A 22,268-nucleotide genomic window follows, 5' to 3' on the forward strand; every position below is an offset into this window, starting at 1 on the left:
GTGTCACACCTTTCCGAAAGTAGCCGAACTGCGAGTCGGCTCTATACGGCGCCTGTGCAGTCAGCTCTACACGGCTCCTAGTTGCGCAGGCGCCGTATAGAGCCGACTCACGGTTTGGCTACTTTTGGAAAGTCGTGATGTGCCTTATCCGCCGGGGGGGAGTTTTTCTCAGGCACGTCAATCATATGGGCGAAGTCACAGATGACATTGCGGCACTGCACAGGAACTCCCGCTGGAGCAAGTACCCGGAAGCCGGGAGGAAAATACCGATAATACCGTATGTACACCCCCCCAAAATAAAAAGCAGCATATTGTACATGTTTGAGGTATACAGAATGTAATGTTATATACTTGTTTTTTGAGTGAACCTCCGCTTTAAGCTAGTGCATTGTCGGTTCACTTACCCTTTCCTTCCATTTCCCTTCTAAATGTTTTTTTTTTCTGAATTTCTCACTTCCTGTTCCTCCTCAGTAAGCTTTCCCCCATTATCCGAGCCGTTCTGAACACGGCATCTCCCCGCAGGGATGTAGTCCCAAGGGAGGGGGCGAGCACCCTGACTAACCCCCAGGCAGAACGGCTCGGATGATGGGGGCAAGCTTACTGAAGAGGAACAGGAAGTGAGAAATTCAGACAAAGAAAAAAAAAAAAAAAGGAGGAAATTGAAGGAAAAGGTAAGTGAACCCACAATGCACTCGCTTAAAGGAACCTATTTAGAAAACAAAAAACAAACCTTTGCAACCCCTGTAAGGAAATGAATTACAGTAAAACCTTGGATTGCGAGTAACGCAGTTTACAAGCGTTTCACAATACGAGCTGTTTTTTTTTTTTTTTTTTTAAGTTTGACTCGGTTTGCGAGCGTTGTCTTGTAAGACGAGTAGGATTGAAGCCTCTGGGGTGTGCAGTTCTGCATTTGGCCAGAGGTGGCGGTGACGCTCGGAGACATTCCGTTCCCGAGCGTCTCTGCTAAGGATGAGCTCCGGCGTTTTCGCACAGTCCAGGAAGTCGACACTACGCTGCGCTAATCACAGGCAGTGAGACGTCCCAATGCGCGGCTGCAGAGATCAGGAAATGTCTTGCTGCCTGTGATTAGCGCAGCACAGTGCCGACTTCCTGGCGGGCTCTGCCCGTGGACTTTGTGAACACGCCTGAGCTCATCCTTAGTTTCCACGTGGTCTCCGAGAACCTCCAGCGCCCCCCCACCTTCTGGACACATGCGGTACTGCATACACCAGCAGTGACACTGGAACAAATTATCTGAGTTTCCATTGATTCCTATGGGGAAACTCGCTTTGATATACAAGTGCTTTGGATTACAAGCATTCCTCGGGGACGGATTATGCTCGCAATCCAAGGTATTACTGTATATAAATCCTCAATTAACAATAATATGAACATTAACCATGACTTTGCATTGTTTTATATTTTAATACAACAATGTCAACAGCACACATATAACCCCCACGCTTTGTCCAAAACTTTGGGTTTGATACTCTGAATTGCTTGTGTTACATTTCTTTTACCACCAACATTGGGTGTCTGTCGAGGGGCATTATACCAATGCAAAGGCCTGGGATGGAAGGAAGCCGCCATTCTCTGTGAGCGATGGTGACATTATTCAGTAATATGCAGTTCTCAAGGCAGGGTAGCCTCTATCGGAGGATCGTTTCACAGGTATTTTCCTTCAGTCAGTTGGTAGTGCTGCATAGCTTGTATGACCTGCTGATAGGAGGAGAGAGCAGAGAGATGAGTGTTGAGTGTATCAGTCTACTGCCTGGTTTTACACTTGCGCTTTGCTGGACACCACATGTCTTGTGCACATCACATGCGATGTCTGTGCGGTGCGATTTGAGCCATACACTTTTATTTTAAGTTTAAATCGCATCCACAACAAAAATAGTGCAGAAAGGTTTTATTTTTTGTAACATCTTGTATGAAAACTTTTTTATGAATAGACTCCTATGTATTTCATCTGTGCATTTTGCTGGTTGCCTGGTGTTCAGCTTTACACACATCTGCCTGATTTTTGTAAAAAAAAAAAATCTGGTTTAAACCAAAGGCAGACCGAGTTGTTGAGGAAAGCGTTGAGAAAAAAACTCTGTAAGGCTCGTTTCACATGTACACCATCCGTTGAGTCCTGTTTATTTTATTTATTTATTTTTTTATCGGTTTTTACATTTTGTATGCAATTTGATCCATCTGTTTTTACATCCTCCTGACGGTATTCTGACAAAATGTCCAACCCGTCAGAATAATGAGCCTCGTCACTTCCTGTGACATGGAATCGGCTGTTGCAGAAAACCACACGCTCTGCGCATGTGCGCCGTGTCATTTGCGCGTGTCATCGCTGACGTCGGGGTACTGAATGTCAAATTAGTCGACCATCTTGCTACACCTTTCACTCGGCCATACTGAGCCTGCAGTCAGAAGGCGGCAGCGGACATATTTTTACACCCACCCAAGTCTTGCCTTCCACACTTATTTTTGACAGTAAACTCCACTTATATAGTGAAATACCGTATTTTCCGGCGTATAAGACGACTTTTTGGATGCAAAAAAATGCATCCAAAGTCGGGGGTCGTCTTATACGCCGGTGACAGTCTCCGTCTGCTGTGAGCGTCCATGATTTAAAAGCCGCGCCTTCTCCTCAGAGTGTCCAGTGATGGGCGGAACACAAATCTTCCCAGCAGCGCCTCTGTTCTGTGTTCCTCCTATCACAGATGCCTTTTTATCCTCCGGACGAGATGAGAAGACGTCTGTGATAGGCGGAACACAGAACAGAGGCGCTGCTGGGAAAATTTGTGTTCCGCCTAACACAGGACAGTCTGAGGAGAAGGCGTGGCTTTCAAATCACTGACGCTCGCAGCAGACGGAGACTGTCACGGCCTGGAAGTCAAATCCACAAAACGTGAGTGATGGCACTAGTGGGGGTCAAGTTCAGGCACAGTGGGGCATGTAATGTAATGGCACAGTGAGATTTGAAAAAAACCTGTTTCTGTCAGCGGTTGTTCTGGCTACCCCTCAGCTTCCAGAAAGACTAGTAGGAAGGGGTAGTCTTATACGGCGAGTATATCCCAAAACCAACATTTTTCCTGGAAAATTAGGGGGTCATCTTATACGCCGGTAAATGCGGTACTGTATTTGGAAGTCTGCGACAAATGTTTTGATGTTGAATTTTAAAAGCAGCAGGTTTGCTAATCTGACAGAACAACATGAAAAGAGTGCGACGGTTTTGAAAATACGCTATATAAGCTCAGTTTAGTGCTAAACATAAGGGTGTAATGCAAGACTTGGGTGGGTGTAACAAGATGTCCGCTGCTGCCTTCTGATTGCAGGCTCAGTACAGCCGAGTGTGGGGTGTAGCAAGTTGGTCGACGAATTTGACATGCAGTGTCCCGACGTCGTACATGCACAGATGGCGCAGTGTGCATGCGCAGGTGAAGCGGTGCACATGCGCAGCACGTGTGATTTTTCTGCAACAGCTGATTTCACGTCACAGGAAGTTACGTGGTTCAATATTCTGCCCGGTTTGACATTTTGTCAGAACACCAGTTTCCAATCGGGTATGGCCCATCACTGCTGTCAGCCGGGGATTTCCGGTTGTGAGGAGGAGGCCTTGTTCTCATCAACATGGGGGCAAGGGGCTTTGTTGAGGGCATGTGGCCTGGTATGGACCCCACTAACTAATTTTTTCTCTTTGATGTAGGGCCCCTCTTAAATGTTATACTGGACCCTAAGGGCCTGGTAGGACTTTTTAGAGGACCCCCATGTGTGGTGTTTTCCTTTTTTTTTTTGGATAAATAATATAATTACATTTTTTTTTTATTATTATTAATAATAATATTTATTATAATTTATTATTTTTTGGTTGAACTGGATGGACTTGTGTCTTTTTTTCAGCCTAAGAGCCAGTTCACACCCCCTGTGTGAACCGGCTCTTAGGCTAAAAAAAGAGACAAGTCCATCCAGTTCAACCAAAAAATAATAATTGCCCCTCGGCATGACTTTGGGGACTTGGCAAGGCGATCTCAAGACGACTTCAGAGGCGACTTGCAAAATGACTTTTGTATTGAAGTCCATGCAAGTCGCCCTCAAAGTCGTACAAGAACCTTTTTCTAAGTGTGAGCGACTTGAGTCGCTCCTATTAGAGCGGTTCTATTGAACAGAGTGGACCGCGACTTGTCAGGCGGCTGAGTCGCCTGGCGGGTCGCCCCTGAAAAAAACAAACCTAGTTCCTAAAAAACAGAACTGAATGGAAACGGGTGTAAAAGGATGTGCATCTGTTTCCATTCCTGAGCCCATAGACTTGCATTGCTGTGCATTTCCCCATCCGGAAACTGACTGATGATAAACGGACAGACGGAACGTTCATGTGAAAGGGGCCTTGGGGTAAAAATGCTTCTAAATCTCTGCACCTAATGTTGTGTTTATTTTTTTTTATGTATCTAACCATTCATCTCTTCCATCACTAACACTCTAAACAGCCACACAATGGTCCGGGCAGCTATTATGCCCCTGGAGGTTTTTGGAGGGTAAGAGATCCTGTGTGGCCCTGTGATAACTATCCACTTTTCTTAGACAGGCTCTCTTAGAGCTGATAGACTGTGTTCCTTCACTGCTCAGGACGTGGGGTTAAGTTAAAGCTGAACTCTGAGGTGCTAAAAAAAAAAAGCTTCCCTAACTGCAAGGGTTAAATGCTCCATTTTTTTTTTTTGTCTAGGGTACCAGTAAAAAGGACTTTTTGCCCCCCCAGCTGCCACCTCTCTGCGACATTCCAGGTTGTGGGAACGACTTTGGCGTCCTTATGATGCAATACTGCTTTGTAACGCTAGGTTCACACATATGGGGCTCAGCGAGCCACGTTTTTTGCACAGACTTGGCTGCCCAATCGGTCTCCTGAAACATCCCTGCAGCATTTTAGGCACTGCGGCCCTCGTGGGAACCTTGCAGGCCGGTTCCCAATGCGGCTGCGATTTCCAGTGTGCGTGATTAGGATTCATGGCTTAGTTTACCAAAGTGCATGCAAACTTAGAACACGTGGCACCACATAGTATGACACCAGTAGTATGGGATTTTGCTGGGCATCCAAACCCCAACGAAGGAATAAGGGGGGGGGGGGGGGTTAAATCAATATATTCATGTATTAATGTTATTCCTTTGTTGGGGTGTTTGGTGTCCAAAAAAATCCCATCCAAAAAATTTGCCGTATTTGGAGGCTTAATGGCAGTCAATGCGATTTTCTGTGCGGGTGGTCGGGGCTGCCGGAACTGGTGCGGACCCACAGTGAGAATCATTCACATGGATGTGAACCTAGCCTTATGTCTAGTACACACGATGAGACGATCGGATGAAAAATCCAGCTTTTGGAGCAATCTTCCGATAATTTGATTGTTGGCAGTGTTGGGACATGGTCATCTAGAGCCCAGGGCGAACATGGCAAATTGTGCCCCCCCCCCCCCATAAAAGGTGTAATCAAGCGCTAATCTGCATCCTTCGCTTAAATCCTCATGTTCCACATATGCTCCCAGCATTATTTCGCCCCCCCCCCCCCCCCATTCCTAGCACAAATCCCCCTCTTACCCCACTCCAAATCCCTCTTCCCAGCACAAATTCCCCACCCTCAATCCCCCATCCTTGCACATAATCCCCCATTCTCTAGCACAAATACTCTCCTCCACCCCTCCCACCCCCAAATTTTCCTCCCAACAAGTCCAAAAACCCCCCCCCACCCCCCGTCTTCAGGCCGGTCACATCGCTCAGGGCCGCTTTACAGCGCCGATGGATTGCTTCTACGGGAGGATCTCCCTCTGACATCAGCTGAAGAGATCACGTGGCTGCTTGTCTCTTCCACAGTAGCCATGTATCGGAGCTGTAAAGCGGCCACGAGTCACGTATTTAGAACACTCGTTTTTCAAAACGAATGACATATGCCTCGTTTCCACTGAGCGGATCGTTTCCACTGAGCGGAGCGGTACGGTACGCTATTTTGTGTGTTTCCATTATGAAAGTGTGCCATAAAACCGAACCGTACCAGACCATTCTGGGTCCTGCTTCAGATGTGGGGCCATAGACAATGGAACGGTTCGGTTAGGGCGGAGCTACAATACATTCCACTGATTGGTGGACACCCTAGGCATTTTTTCTAAACCCTGAATGGCCCCTGCCGGTCCGACTTGCAGTGGAAACGCTCACAAGAATAGACTGGTCCATTCTAACTGTACCGACCCGTTCCGTTCAGTGGAAACTAGGCAATAGTGTGCTATTCCAGGATTTTATTTTACAAGCATAGTGGCGAGGGGCAGGGCCAGGCCGGAGACAGACACAGAGAGGAAGATGACAGGCAGGAGGGGGAGAGGAGAGCAGAGGGGACAGATACATATGATGCAGAGAGGGGACAGCTACATATGATGCAGGGACGTATTTTGACCACTGTGATCAGGGCGCAGCAGCCTTGATTTTCGTGGTCATCTCAGAGAGGGCATACAGGAAGGTTCAGGTTTTTTTTTTTTTTTACAGTTTAGTGGGGGGCAGATTATGCCGTGTAATCTGCTTTTAAGGGACCAGGATCTGTAAAAAAAAAATTGGGGGGTTAAACACTTTTAAGGTAAGTTAAAAAGTCCTTTTTCCTGGTACCCCGGGCAAAAATGAGCACTTACCCCTTGCAAAGGGGGCACTAGAAGAGTAGTTTCTTAAGTTGTGTGGAGTTTGGCTTTAAAGCTCTGATGATTTCTCTTCTACATGCCCAGCCTCCTGTAAGTTGGGTATTCTTCCTAGGCTTACTCCTGTTCATCTGCCTGGGAATAACAAGAAGCGCAAGCGATAAACAGAAGCGGAGGATGACTTCTATCATACAACAAGAGAAAATGCCACAACTTCTCTCTCCCTTTCTATAGCGCATTTCTTTCTTTTTCTCTGTACGCTTCTCTACAGTTGTTCAAAGGCAGATGGCTGTATTGAAACAATTGTCGGGCATTGGGTGAACACAGTATGGGGAGGGGGCACACAACAGATCAGGGGGTAATGATGTACACCTGGCAGAGCGCTTACATGTATAACTAATCCTATGGAGAAAACACAAGTTCTACATTTCCCATAGGCCTTTACCCTTTGGGGGCGGGCAGCTGTACTCTTTTTAACCACCTCGCCTCTCGCACCTTTTCACCCCTTTATGGAGCGCAGCAATTTTTTACATTTCTGATATGGATCTGTTAATTCAGCTTTAATTTTGTCATTACGGAAGATAACATAATAAATATATTGATTATATACAACCAAGACTTTCTTTTCATGAATATTTTCTTACAACAATTTTTTTATTTTTTTCTAAATCTTTAGACAATTAAACATCATACTCAACAAAACACTTTTTATTTTATTTGAAAAATAAAATAAATGAACTTATTTACTTAAAGAGGAACTGCAGTCTTCTCACATCCTTTGTAATAAAAACAAGCTCTGCCATTCTGAAGCTTCCCTCCACCCACTTTGCATATTATTTTATACAGTATATACTGTGATTCTGTACTTGCCAAATATACTGCAGAAATCTCCCTCCACTGAGTCTGGCTGCATCCATTTTAACTGTGGGCAGCTGAAGCTGCTTCCTGTTCACTTCCTGGATTTACACAGACCCACAGAGCCATGCCTCCAGCTCTCATTGGCCCTCTTGTAAATCATCCCCCCCCTTCCCTTCCTGGCAAACTTGCACGAGAGGGAGAGCTTTGCATGTCGTCATAAGCCTAGGCCAGGGGTAGGCCACATCGGCCCTTCAGCTCTTTTGAAACAGAGACATTGCAAGACCCTGACAATCACAGGCATGACTCCTAGAGGCAGAGGCATGATGAGATTTGTAGTTTAACCACAGCTGGAGTACCGAGGTTGCCGGCCCCTGGCCTAGGCTAATGACCAGACCAAAAACAGGGAGTGGGCTGTATAAGGTACAGGCAGAAAAAAAATGTTTTACTATCCAAAGTTAAAACAACAACAAGGGCAGAAGATTTAATAGATGGAAGGATGAGAAAATGACTGTAGTTCCGCTTTAATAATTACTTCATATAAAAAGTGTGCATTTTATTCTGTAATTTTTCCTGTTAAAAATGACACTTAATTTATATTTCTGGTACAAAGCATTCCAAAGTTATGGGAGAAGGACTGGACGTTCTACACACGCATTGTGTACAATGATGACCTTTCTTTGGACGTTCTACACACGCATTGTGTACAATGATGACCTTTCTTTGGACGTGTGTAGAACGCCTTGTGTACAATGATGACCTTTTTTTGGACGTGTGTAGAGCGCCTTGTGTACAATGACCTTTTTTTTTGGACGTGTGTAGAACGCCTTGTGTACAATGATGACCTTTTTTTTTTTGGACGTGTGTAGAACGCCTTGTGTACAATGATGACCTTTCTTTTGGACGTGTGTAGAACGCCTTGTGTACAATGATGACCTTTTTTTTTTTGGACGTGTGTAGAACGCCTTGTGTACAATGATGACCCTTTTTTTGGACGTGTGTAGAGCGCCCTGTGTACAATGATGACCTTTTTTTTTTTTTGGACGTGTGTAGAACGCCTTGTGTACAATGACCTTTTTTTTTTTTTTTGGACGTGTGTAGAACGCCTTGTGTACAATGATGACCCTTTTTTTGGACGTGTGTAGAACGCCTTGTGTACAATGATGACCTTTCTTTTGGACGTGTGTAGAACGCCTTGTGTACAATGATGACCTTTTTTTTTTTGGACGTGTGTAGAACGCCTTGTGTACAATGATGACCCTTTTTTTGGACGTGTGTAGAGCGCCCTGTGTACAATGATGACCTTTTTTTTTTTTGGACGTGTGTAGAACGCCTTGTGTACAATGATGACCTTTTTTTTGGACGTGTGTAGAACGCCTTGTGTACAATGACCTTTTTTTTTTTTTTTGGACGTGTGTAGAACGCCTTGTGTACAATGATGGCCTTTTTTTTTTTTTTTTTTTGGACGTGTGTAGAGCGCCTTGTGTACAATGATGACCTTTCTTTTGGACGTGTGTAGAACGCCTTGTGTACAATGATGACCTTTTTTTTGGACGTGTGTAGAGCGCCTTGTGTACAATGACCTTTTTTTTTTTTTTTTGGACGTGTGTAGAGCGCCTTGTGTACAATGATGACCTTTCTTTTGGACGTGTGTAGAACGCTTTGTGTACAATGATGACCTTTTTTTTGGACGTGTGTAGAACGCCTTGTGTACAATGATGACCTTTTTTTTGGACGTGTGTAGAACGCCTTGTGTACAATGATGACCCTTTTTTTGGACGTGTGTAGAACGCCTTGTGTACAATGATGAGCTTTTTTTTTGGACGTGTGTAGAACGCCTTGTGTACAATGATGGCCTTTCTTTTGGACGTGTGTAGAACGCCTTGTGTACAATGATGACCTTTTTTTTGGACGTGTGTAGAACGCCTTGTGTACAATGATGACCTTTTTTTTGGACGTGTGTAGAACGCCTTGTGTACAATGATGACCCTTTTTTTGGACGTGTGTAGAACGCTTTGTGTACAATGATGACCTTTTTTTTGGACGTGTGTAGAGCGCCTTGTGTACAATGACCTTTTTTTTTTTTTTTTGGACGTGTGTAGAGCGCCTTGTGTACAATGATGACCTTTCTTTGGACGTGTGTAGAACGCCTTGTGTACAATGATGACCCTTTTTTTGGACGTGTGTAGAACGCTTTGTGTACAATAATGAGCTTTTTTTTTGGACGTGTGTAGAGCGCCTTGTGTACAATGACCTTTTTTTTTTTTTTTGGACGTGTGTAGAACGCCTTGTGTAGAATGATGACCTTTCTTTTGGACGTGTGTAGAGCGCCTTGTGTACAATAATGAGCTTTTTTTTGGACGTGTGTAGAGCGCCTTGTGTACAATGATGACCTTTCTTTGGACATGTGTAGAACGCCTTGTGTACAATGATGACCTTTCTTTGGACGTGTGTAGAACGCCTTGTGTACAATGACCTTTTTTTTTTTTTGGACGTGTGTAGAACGCCTTGTGTACAATGATGACCTTTTTTTTTTGGACGTGTGTAGAACGCCTTGTGTACAATGATGACCTTTCATTGGACGTGTGTAGAGCGCCTTGTGTACAATGATGACCTTTTTTTTTGGACGTGTGTAGAGCGCCTTGTGTACAATAATGAGCTTTTTTTTGGACGTGTGTAGAGCGCCTTGTGTACAATGATGACCTTTTTTTTTGGACGTGTGTAGAACGCTTTGTGTACAATGATGACCTTTTTTTTGGACGTGTGTAGAACGCCTTGTGTACAATGATGACCTTTTTTTTGGACGTGTGTAGAACGCCTTGTGTACAATGATGACCTTTCTTTGGACATGTGTAGAACGCCTTGTGTACAATGATGACCTTTTTTTGGACGTGTGTAGAGCGCCCTGTGTACAATGACCTTTTTTTTTTTTTGGACGTGTGTAGAACGCCTTGTGTACAATGATGACCTTTTTTTTTTGGACGTGTGTAGAACGCCTTGTGTACAATGATGACCTTTTTTTTGGACGTGTGTAGAGCACCTTGTGTACAATGATGACCTTTCATTGGACGTGTGTAGAGCGCCTTGTGTACAATGATGACCTTTTTTTTGGACGTGTGTAGAACGCCTTGTGTACAATGACCTTTTTTTTTTTTGGACGTGTGTAGAACGCCTTGTGTACAATGACCTTTTTTTTTTTTGGACGTGTGTAGAACGCCTTGTGTACAATGACCTTTTTTTTTTTTGGACGTGTGTAGAACGCCTTGTGTACAATGATGGCCTTTTTTTTTTTTTTTTTGGACGTGTGTAGAGCGCCTTGTGTACAATGATGACCTTTTTTTTGGATGTGTGTAGAGCGCCTTGTGTACAATGATGACCTTTTTTTTGGACGCAAAGGCTTTGATTACAGCCCTGTCCCTTGCAGCTCATACCAACCTTTCCTTCACTCCCCACCTTCACTCTGGTCAGCTACAAGCAGTGAGGAAAAATACCCAGTACTTCTAGGTATGGAGGATCACATGACTCACTCCCATGAGCATCATTGGAAGAGGTCCTAGCCCTGTGTAAGCTGCAATATGAGCTGCTCATATCTTAAACAGGACAGGTTTTCAGGTTCTCAGCAGAGGGAAGTGGAGGAAGGTATTTGGAGGGAGGTGAAGCTGTGTAGTAGGTGTGAAGCTGCCTCTATTAGAACACTCGGTATGCACGCTGTAGCTCTAGCAGCTGCTCATTCTCAGACAGGCTCCGTCATGGGGTATATTGCATCATCTAAGAAGAGATCTATTCTGGGGTTTTATTATTTTCAGGTGCGACAAAGCTTATTGGGTCAGCTAGAGATCGCTTTGATTAGTTTTTCTCTGTCTCCTCTCTGAATTCTATTCTGTTTGAGTGATTGATTGGTATGTTATGAAAAGCCTGACTGCTTGCACTGGGAGGGCATTTCATTCTCTATGTCAGATAAGCGATATTAAAGGAAACTCTGCAGTCTATGCTGACTCTCTGCCTACCCTTCCTCTCCCTCACAGGGCCCTTCCTTTCTCTCAGTCTTTTAGGTAAGAGGAGATGGTCCTCTGTTCTGTGTTCTTCATCCCACACCCACACACACACACACACACACACACACACACACACACACACACACACACACACACACACGTATACATACACACACACACACACACACACACACACACACACACACATACATACATACATACATACATACACCCTTGTTCATGTACATACAGAAGATAGGTATTCCGTAAATATTAGCTCACCTTTGCCACCTAGTGTAGGATTGGCTAATTGACACTAGTACGGCCATGTTGCTTTGGCCACCAGCAGTTTACTTGATATGGATTCTCTGGTTGACAAGTGGTGGCCCCATGCTGGTTAAACATCCTGTGATCTCCTTTTTTTAATTGTCTCAATGATACAAGATGGGGGGTCACAAGTTAATAAAAGAATAGGTAATGGGACGCTGGACTCGTTAGTAGTTCAGCTCCGGTGTTGTGGCTTTTTGTAGAGGGCTTTCTCCAGGGATGGACTGGGACAGAAATGTGGCCCTGGGCTTCATCCAGACTGGCCCACTTTGACAGGTCTCTCCCATGGCAGCCGGGCAACTCCCGCAGCCCCCCCCCCCCGCTACCTCTCCCCCCTTCACTTGCCATTCTACTTTTATTAGAGTAGAACGGCTGGTACTGGTCCTCTTATAGGCAGTACTAGTGGGGAAGCTAGACATTATTTAACCCAGGGCAAGTTCCGTGCCCCCCTTATGGCACAAGATTAGGTAGAAGTGAGAAACTCCAAGGACATAGCTGTTGAGTCAGCTGTCTGTGCCCTCCCCCATGCTCCTCTGTCATCCCCCCTGCTCCTCTGGTCCTCCCCCTGCTTCTTTGTTCCCCCAGGTGAGCGCTGCAGGGAGGGATATTAGGTGAGCCCTGTGGGAAGGGAGAGACAGAGGAGCAGAGGGGGGCGGCGGTCCACTGTCACTGAAGCCGGCTCACTGAGCCATCGGCCCACCGGGAAACTCCCTGTAGTCCCAATGGCCAGTCCATCCCTGGCTATCTCCTATAAGAAGGTCCCTGGCTGGGTCTCAGAATTTATGGAATTGGAGTGATTTTAATAGTTCATATAGAATTCTCAATAACTGGATTCGCTCAGATAGCCATCGTGCCTCCAGTGCCTACCTCCTTTATCGGGGCTCTAGAATATTTTGACTATAATGTAATCTTTGATAAATAATATAAAGAATACATTTAAGCCAGACATAAACTGTGCGATTTTCTTTCCTGCAACCACAGGCAATGTTAAGGGGGGGATCCCTCCCATAGAGCCATTGTGTTCTCCCATTGGGGAATCCATTCCAGCCGGGAGAACTCAGTGATTATTGTTGGAGGCTAGAACGGCCACTAGCAACAATCGCATGTAAAAATCATGGCTGGTTGTGCCCTAGTTGATTGACTTGGGTACATTTAGCCTGCCCATACATGGTTTGAATCTTGGCCAGTCCCTGCTGAACTGGCCGAGATTCGAGCAGTCTATGGCCGGGTTTAGTCTTCTGTGGTTCCTGGTTCAACATCTGTGTGCGCTAATTCCGGTGAAGGGAACTCCGTTTAAATTTGTTAACGGTAGCAGTCACTTGCCGTCTCTCCTCCCTCCTCCCCCTCCTCATCCTCCATCATCTTTTAAAGTTGTATAGGAAATTAAAAATAGAATTTGATGTTTGTGACATAGACGGTGTTATAAAGACGCACATTAAAGGACAAGTAGAGAAGCTTGAAGGCTGGCAATGGGTGGGGCCAAGTTTGACTTTTATCAAAAGTCAAGATTTGCATGTCCATTCAGCTGTCTATTTTTTAATCTGTTAATCTCGTGCTGCTTGTTTAGTTTTGTCCCCTGATAGGCTTAGTTGAAATTTCCAAGGTTGGCAACAAGATCGTTTAAGTTTAGGAATCATTTCTATTTTACAGAAACATTACACATTCATGTGACACATTACACATTGTACATGTTGGAGCAAAACAATGCAAAAGAGCAGTGATCATGTTCACAGTGCCCCAGTCCATAGCCACCGATCGGGAATCTGGTAGGCGGGGGGTGTGCACATTATCGCTGCTCTCTGCATGGCTCTATGAATAATTCTGTGTATCCATCAGAAGGTTCATGTGGTTCTTCCTCCTTCCACAGTCTTGTGTATACAAGGTGATGGTTTGTCATCTCTGTCTTCCTCCTTTTCTATGTAGTGGGTTGTGTTTTGTTGCAGTGTAATGTGTCTGATTCTATCTTATTACGATGCAGCCAGTGATATCATTATTTGTTACGTCTTTGTAAAATCGCAAACATTCAGGGACTAGAAGTAAGACTGGGGTTGCTGGTGAAGGAGCAATTTTGTGACTGAATCGGCCCACTTGCCAAACACCCAAAATGCAACTTATTTATTTACTAGGGTTCATTGACATCATAAGGACTGTAGCGTATTCACTAGAGAGCCACGACTTCACTGACAATACAGTTTTTTCATTCCCCACATGCCCCCCACAAAAGATTGCAGCATTGCCAAGATGGCAGTTTATCAATTTGCATTACTCTTAACACAGCCTATCCATATACTAGAGACCGGTGTGACATCACAAAGATTACAGCCTGTCTATTCACTAGGGACCAGTGACATCACTGAGAATACAGCCTATCCATTCACTAGAAACTGTGACATCACTGAGAATGCAGCCTATCCATTCACTAGAGACCAGTGACATCACTAAGAATACAGCCTATCCATTCACTAGAGACCAGTGACATCACTAAGAATACAGCCTATCCATTCACTAGAGACCGGTGACATCACTAAGAATACAGCCTATCCATTCACTAGAGACCAGTGACATCACTAAGAATACAGCCTATCCATTCACTAGAGACCAGTGACATCACTAAGAATACAGCCTACCCATTCAATAGACACCAGTGACATCACTGAGAATGCAGCCTATCCATTCACTAGAGAGCAGTGACATCACTGAGAATACAGCCTATCCATTCACTAGAGACCAGTGACATCACTGAGAATACAGCCTATCAATTCACTAGAGACCAGTGACATCACTGAGAATGCAGCCTATCCGTTCACTAGAGACCAGTGACATCACAGAGAATGCAGCCTATCCATTCACTAGAGACCAGTGACATCACTGAGAATACAGCCTATCCATTCACTAGAGACCGGTGACATCACTAAGAATACAGCCTATCCATTCACTAGAGACCAGTGACATCACTAAGAATACAGCCTATCCATTCACTAGAGACTAGTGACATCACTAAGAATACAGCCTACCCATTCAATAGACACCAGTGACATCACTGAGAATGCAGCCTATCCATTCACTAGAGAGCAGTGACATCACTGAGAATACAGCCTATCCATTCACTAGAGACCAGTGACATCACTGAGAATACAGCCTATCAATTCACTAGAGACCAGTGACATCACTGAGAATGCAGCCTATCCATTCACTAGAGACCGGTGACATCACTGAGAATATTATAATTTGGGCTGAGCAGACAAAATGTCTCCTTCCTAGCTAGCGGATTATTTTATTTGTGAAGATCCTGGCTGCGTGGTTGGCGCGCTCACATGTATTTTCTGCTTGCTAATTCTGCTTTCTGCCCCCCTCATGCCTTCCGAGTAGCAGTTACTCAATCCGTCACTCCATAAGCATGCCTGCAATGAGGTAACGTATACTACCTGTACTGATAAAACTGAGATGCTAATAATATTGCATTCACAATCTGTCAGAACGTCTATTAAATGAGATTGTGTGTTTAGATGAACCTATCAATGTGCTCAGATTAATATGAATAATCTTATTTTTGCATGAATTTACAAAGCCTGTTTTTATGTTTCCTCCTTTGTAATTGCAGTGCTTCTGTTCAGCATGAATGCTGGATGCGCTGTTTGATATGCAGATAGAGCAAGGTCTCGTGTAGTCGGCCTTTGCTTTTCTGATTTTGACTTCCCTTTGATAAGCACTTTGATTGGCAGTCTTTCATTACTTGTGTGGTGTGTCTAGTCGCTGTGAGGCTGCGTCTGTCCTGCTTTGCGTGTCTGTTGATGCAGCAAGTCCCCTTTGAGATCTGTTGCCATGCAAAGCGGGTCAGAAGCAGCCCCAGCGGCATTTTGCGTTTTTTGTCAGCCGCCAAATTTTAGAGCGCAATCCCGTCTACACGATCCACATTGAACACAGCAGACCTCGTTTATCAGAGTGTCTGAAATAAGGACTGTCTTGGTTCCCCACAAGCTCCAGTCACACTCAAGCCTACACTAAAATGGTATAAAATAAGGATGGTCTTTGTTGCCCCACAGGCACCTCCATTATTCAGACATGCACTGGAATGATCGTTTTTTTTTTTTAGTCTGATGGGGAAGTTTGAAGGAAGTTGCCCAGTTCCTAAATAAACCGTTCGATTGTCCCTGACCAAAGAGGAAGTCCTGTAATTGGTCAAAAGCAATCTGGCAATGCGACCTCATCCACTTCTTTTAGAAAGTCCCATGACATCACCCAGTCTTGTTGGGAAAGTCGCATCATTTTTTCCTTCTTGCTGGGAAAAGTTCCTTCCGCTTTTGTTGAATAATTGTGGTTTCACACACACCCACTTTCTGCAAGAGTGTCGGCCATTTTGTAGGTTTGATTAGAACACATCCTACCATTTTTGTTAAAGTGGAGGTTCACCCTAAAAACGATTTTTTAACACTAGAGGCAGCGTAGTAAGGGCATATACTTTTGGCAAGTTTTTTTATTTAATTTTTTCTCCGTACTTGCCTTTATATCCTGATTTTGTCCAGGGCTTCTGCGTTCTGACGACTCCGGGACTGGGCGTTCCTATCCCTGCCTCAGGCTTCCGATGCTTGCGGGACTGGGCGTTCCTATCCTTTCGTTGGATTATTGACGGCTTGTGAAACAGGTGACCTGTCGCACAACGCGCGTCACCAGATTTCCGGAAATACCCGAGCTAAGAGTCGGCACTATACGGCGCCTGCGCCCGCCGTGTAGAGCTGACTGCGCAGGCGCCGTATAGTCCCGACTTGCAGCTCTGCTATTTTCTGACATCTGGTGACGCGCGTTGTGTGACGGGTCACCTGTTTCACAAGCCGTCAATCATCCAACGAAAGGATAGGAACGCCCAGTCCTGAAGTCATCGGAACCCGGAAGCCCTGGAGAAAAACAGATTATAAAGGTATGTACAGAGCAAAAAAAAAAAAAAAATACGCCGAATGTAAATGCCCTTACTATGCTTGATCTAATGTGTGTAAAATACAATTTTTTTTTTTTGGGTGAACCCCCCGCTTTAAGTATTTGGGATATGTATCGGCCGATATCTCTTCAGCTGACAGGTGTACTTTGTGAAGGCACATAGGTCTACAAGGGGTTAACTGAGGAGTACTTGCCATTGACTTGTCATGCATTCATATTGGCTTGTATGGAGGAACGAGAACAGACCACGAATGCCCATGTAGAGTCGCTGTAGAATGGCTTTGATGTGAAATATGCAACTTTGCTACCAAATTTGTGAACAAGTATGGCTTCTCTGGGTTGCTGCCTTCTTAAATATCCCTCTAATGCCCCTTTCACATGGAGGCGTATTTCAGGCGTTTTAGCGCTAAAAATAACGCATTAAGAACGCCTGAAATACTCCTGCCCCAGCATTCTGAATGTGAAAGCATCACTGAGGCGATGTGCTGCGGGAGAAAAAAAAAATCTCCTGCAAGCAGCATCTTTGGAGCGGTGTGTATACCGCTCCATCCCATTGAAAACAATGGGATACCGCGGTAATAATGACTGCAGAGGCGCATTGCGGCGGTATTAACTCTTTTCCGGCCGCTAGCGGGGGTTAATACCGCACCGCTAGCGGTTGAATTCCGCCGCAATTTCAACGGCATAGCGCCACTAAAAATAGCGGCGATATACCACCATTGTAAATAGCGGCGCTATACCGCCACCGTAAATACTGCCCCAGTGTGAAAGGGGCCTTAGTGTTCCAATTTGAAGTAGAATTTCAACTAAAACCTAACTAGTTATAAAAGTGTTCCCCCCCCCCTCCTAACACCTATGCAGACTCGCCTATTTAAAAAATATATATATATATATATATATATATATATATATATATATATATATATATATATATATATATATATATATATATATATATATATAATGTATATATGTGTGTATATATAGCCAGATCCTCATAGCGAGTATGCCGGCGTACTTTCAAATTACCCGCGTCGTATCTTTAGTTTGAATCCTCAAACCAAGATACGACAGCTTCTGGGTTCGATCCGACAGGCATACGTCTTCGTACGCCTTCGGATCTTAAATGCAATACTTCCACGTCGGGTATGCAAATTAGCTTTTTCCGACGATCCACGAAGGTACGGGTGGCCGTCGCATTCTCTTATGTCGTCTCTAGTCCGGCTTTTTCCGGCGTATAGTTAAAGCTGCTATTTTGCGGCGTATAGATAGACTTGCCAGGTTAAGTATGGTCGTCGTTCCCGCGTCGAAATTTGAATTTTTTTTTTTTTTTTGCGTAAGTCGTCCGTGAATAGGGATGGACGGAAGTCACGTCTAAGTTCAAAAAATGACGTCGTTGCGACGTCATTTCGCGCAAAGCACGGCGGGAAATTTCTAAACGGAGCATGCGCAGTTCAATCGGCGCGGGGACGCTCTTCATTTAAATTTTGCCCCCTACTCGCCGATTTGAATTACGCGCCGAGAGATACACTACGCCGCCATAACTTACGGCGCAAAATCTTCCTGGATTCTACTTAAAGCCAGGTAAGATACGGCGGCGTAGCGTATCTCTGATACGCTGCGCCTATCTAAATGTATGTGAATCTGCCCCATAGTGCCTATTTTCGGCTCCAATCCGATTATGTGATCTGGCTCCTTTTTCTCAGCCAACAGCGGCTGCCAGGGAAAGAAGGGAGCACCAACAATGGGTCATCGCCACGCCCCCCCCCCCCAGGCATTCCCAGCCAATGTCAAGCACTCTCTCCCTTCCCTTACAGCCGCCAATGACTGACACAGGGAATCGCGTCACCGGAGCGGGCTTACCTTAGGTAAGGAGAGGGAGCGTTTTTAAGAATAGTTAGGTTTTAGCTGAAATTGTACTTTAACAAGGTATTTTTATTCCTTTTTTTCTGTAATTGTGCATGATGATGGTGATGATGACGGTGGGGGGGGACGGGTCATCACCATTGCAACAACTGGCTAATTAAGTCAGTAAATCCTTCAACAGAACTCTGTTTTATCCTTTAGGAACTCCGCCACCTTCAAATCCTTCGAAGAGCGTGTAGTGGGTGGAAAGGTAAGACAAAGATCTGCTGCGTTCAAATGCTAAGAGACCAGACCGCTTAGGCAAAAGGCTTTGTTTTATGATTTGATAGATGAAAATGTTAATGTTTTGGTGACCTAATAGAAGTAGTGAGAATACTTAAAGTGGGTGTAAACCCTTACAGACAGTTGTGCTCATAAGTTTACATACCCTGGCAGAATTTCTGATTTTCTTGGCCATTTTTCACAGAATATGAATAACACAAAAACTTTTCTTTCACTCATGGTTAGTGTTTGGCTGAAGCCAATTATTTATTATTATATACATGTATAGAGCCATGACATACTCCTATATACATATATAGTGCCATATAAATAAATGAATATGTTACTGCGCCAGTGATGGTGAACCCAGTATAATTATACAAAAAAAGTCCAAAATACTCTAAACCTATTACCCTGTGTATATGTTATTGTAACGGTCACCACCGTTTACGATATCCCATCCATCAACCACGACAGCTTATCTGACACTCCAACCAACAGGACCAGATCCATCCCATTTCCCAGAATAACCGAGACACACAGCTCTGGGTTCTGGTTTCAAATGAAAGACATCTTTAATGGTAACTCAGCTTTCTTATATACAGTACAACAGGTTACAATAATCAAAGGAACAAAGAACTCTCCACCCCCAACATCACACACTGGGGGCTTCAATACACCTTCAGATGGGCTAATTGCTAAACATTCTAGACATTTCGGCGCCGGTCTATAATTAACATGACCTAATCACTACACCTGAGAAGTCACATTCCTTTATTAATAGAATTCAAACAAAACACCATCACACAATGATTTCCCCTCAATCCACATCTTTAGACAGACGGTCTGTCTCCGACAGAAAGGTATTCACACCTGATCATCAATAGGCTTTAAACAGTGTTATCACACAATGAAAGGCCTTTCAAGAGCCAGCCTCATTTAACAACTCAATAGCCTGGGATACGCATTGAAAGAGACATTCTATTGACTGGTAGGGTCAGAATAAACCAACACTTAGCTCATATTACAGGATCTCGAGATATTGCAATCGGTAATGTCCCCTGTCCTGTAATTTCTGATATCATTTCTCAGTCACCTTATGGCCCTATTGGACATAAGGTGACCCTAGACATAAGACTCCTTGGTGACGCCGGTACAGGAGTACCCCTCATCCTTCCAAAGTCTCTGTTTGTCACGGGTCATTCCGTTAGTTATATACATTAAAAAACGGAAATACAATATAATCTCCCAAAGCAAGTCCAGTGCTACAAAAGGTCCAACAAAAGTCCGAAATAATAGTGCTCCTTATTGTGAAAGAATGTGTGACTGCTGCTCCACCAACAAAAACGTGCCACCGTCACCAGCTTCTGAAATGGACACTCACCAGACCTAGATTTGAAATGCACCTGTAATATCAAAGTAGATCTCTCCCCTCCTCACAGCCAATGCGCAATCCTCCTCCACATAAACATTCATATGGTTCCTGATGGTAACTAGTTGTTCTGAAACAAGGTACTAATCGTAGTGCAGTATGTTCAAACTGGTTTATTGAAAAATAGATGAAACAAGGTCTCACTCGCAAAGTACGGTGCCTCCAGACCAGCACCAAGTCCTTCCAGCAATGCCGAGCGACAAAGCGCTCACCAACGTGTGGATCCCCTCGGTTGGCGTGCGCTCCACGCCTCCGTCTCCGATCGGCCTCCGTCTCCGATCGGCTCAGCGGCAGGAGGTGACGTGTGACGTAATTCCGGCCAACAAACTACCCAGAAGCCTCTACGCGTTTCGCAATCAGCCTTGCATCATCAGGAAGCCAAGGCTGATTGCGAAACGCAAGTATGCATTACATGTTTGTTGTTTAAACCTTAGATTTGTATTTTATTTATTTTGTATTTCACTTCTGGTACCACAATGGTTATAAAATGAGTATCTGCTGCAGTATGTTTGTATGAGAACTTTGCAAATTTTCACCCTCCTCAGTAAATATGGAGACATTTATGGCTTTCTTTTTTTTTTTTTTTTGTTCTCTGCAGCCCAGGGGGTCAACCGACAGCACTGAAGAGAACGGAAGCCAGAGATTACACTCACCGGACAAGTCACAGGATTCCGCCCCATTCTAGGCCTCCCTTCTCTCACCCCCCCCCCTCTTCCTTTTTAATTTTTGTTTCCTTTTTTCTTGTCTTGTAACGACATCATCATCTCACAGCTCAGCCGGGCTGCCCAAAAAAAAAAAAAAGATAAATATCAAAAACAAAACACTAATTTCCTCCAAGTTTGTGATGTCCCGTGATTTCCAGAAATTTGAACATTCCCTGTTAAGACCCCACCCCCTTTTTTTCAAAACTGGAGGCTATAGGCTGAGACACTCTCATTGTCCTGCCTGATTAGCCCTTAGGGAAAGGGGGAGGGATTTCCTGCTGGTGATGGTGGTTCTTGATTGCGATACTGGGAAGTGAAGGAATGAACTCAGTGTGGTGGTTTTAAAGTTTTATTGCATTTGCAGCAAAGGAGTAAAGTGTTGTCCCCGGAGATAGTTGTGTTATAAGCACAGGGGGGAACCCTTGTCTGAGTCAGAAAGTGTAAATATATTCACAGCCTCTAGAGGGAGCTCTTTCAGTTATTCTGGGTGTGTTGGCTGTCATCTGTCTTCTCTGTTGAAGGAGACCTGTCATGAGAAAACATGGGAGACGCCATTAATGATTGCTTCAGTAGCTTGCCCGAAGGACGTCTCCGATCGGTGTTCTGTGACTTGGGTAGTACTGAAACCAGTGGAAGAATATCAGCCATGCTTTTTTGGAAGGAGGTTGGCAATGGCCTCCTCCTGTATTTCTCCCACTTTAAAGGTGGTCCTTTGCTCGCCAAGCTCAATATCGGTAGCTGGTGGAAGCGGCAACAGAGAAGCAGGAGCTTTTTTCATGACAGCCCTAGTAATAATATGAAGCCTCAGAGGCTGTTCCAGCAGGTTATCTTTGTTAGTCCCCCCCCCCCCAGAGCTGCCTCTGATTTCACAATAGTTATAGGTTATGAATGTAGAACACTATAGATAAAAAACAAAAAAGATCTATAAAATATCTACCAGAGATTGCCAGCTCTGTGGCTCTGCAATCTACACTGTGGGTTTGATTTAGTCCTGGTTCACACTGGTGCGTTTTGACATGCCAAATCGGCGGCATTTGCCGGCAACGGCACCGTCCTAATTCGGTGCGACGCTGCACCGATTTCAAAAAGTAGTTTCTGTACTTTTTGCGATTTCGGCCCACGGTTTATATTGATATCTGTGCAGAAGCTGCACAGATATCGCTGTAATCGCAGGCTTGATCGGGACTGACAGGCGGCAGTAAAATTGTGCGACTTCAGCTGAACTCGCACGGCTTCATTC

The 22,268-nt window shown here is 44.6% G+C and overlaps 1 protein-coding gene across 8 annotated transcripts in view; it reads left to right on the forward strand.

Annotated features, from left to right (window-relative positions):
• TPD52L2 (TPD52 like 2) overlaps positions 1 to 21,562 on the forward strand; it is a 39,038-nt gene extending 17,476 nt beyond the window's left edge. For 6 of the 8 annotated variants that reach the window (XM_040331257.1, XM_040331259.1, XM_040331260.1 and 3 more), the window contains 4 exons: positions 11,537 to 11,563; positions 15,203 to 15,244; positions 18,833 to 18,881; positions 20,923 to 21,562. In XM_040331257.1, coding sequence (XP_040187191.1) covers positions 11,537 to 11,563; positions 15,203 to 15,244; positions 18,833 to 18,881; positions 20,923 to 21,009 — 205 coding nt within the window. In that variant the 3' untranslated portion in view covers positions 21,010 to 21,562. The remainder of the gene's footprint in view (positions 1 to 11,536; positions 11,564 to 15,202; positions 15,245 to 18,832; positions 18,882 to 20,922) is intronic. The other 2 variants (XM_040331256.1, XM_040331261.1) reach the window with 2 other exon arrangements.
• The last annotated feature ends 706 nt before the right edge of the window (positions 21,563 to 22,268 follow it).

The sequence above is a fragment of the Rana temporaria genome, chromosome 12, assembly GCF_905171775.1.
Source record: "Rana temporaria chromosome 12, aRanTem1.1, whole genome shotgun sequence".
Lineage (NCBI taxonomy): Eukaryota > Metazoa > Chordata > Amphibia > Anura > Ranidae > Rana > Rana temporaria.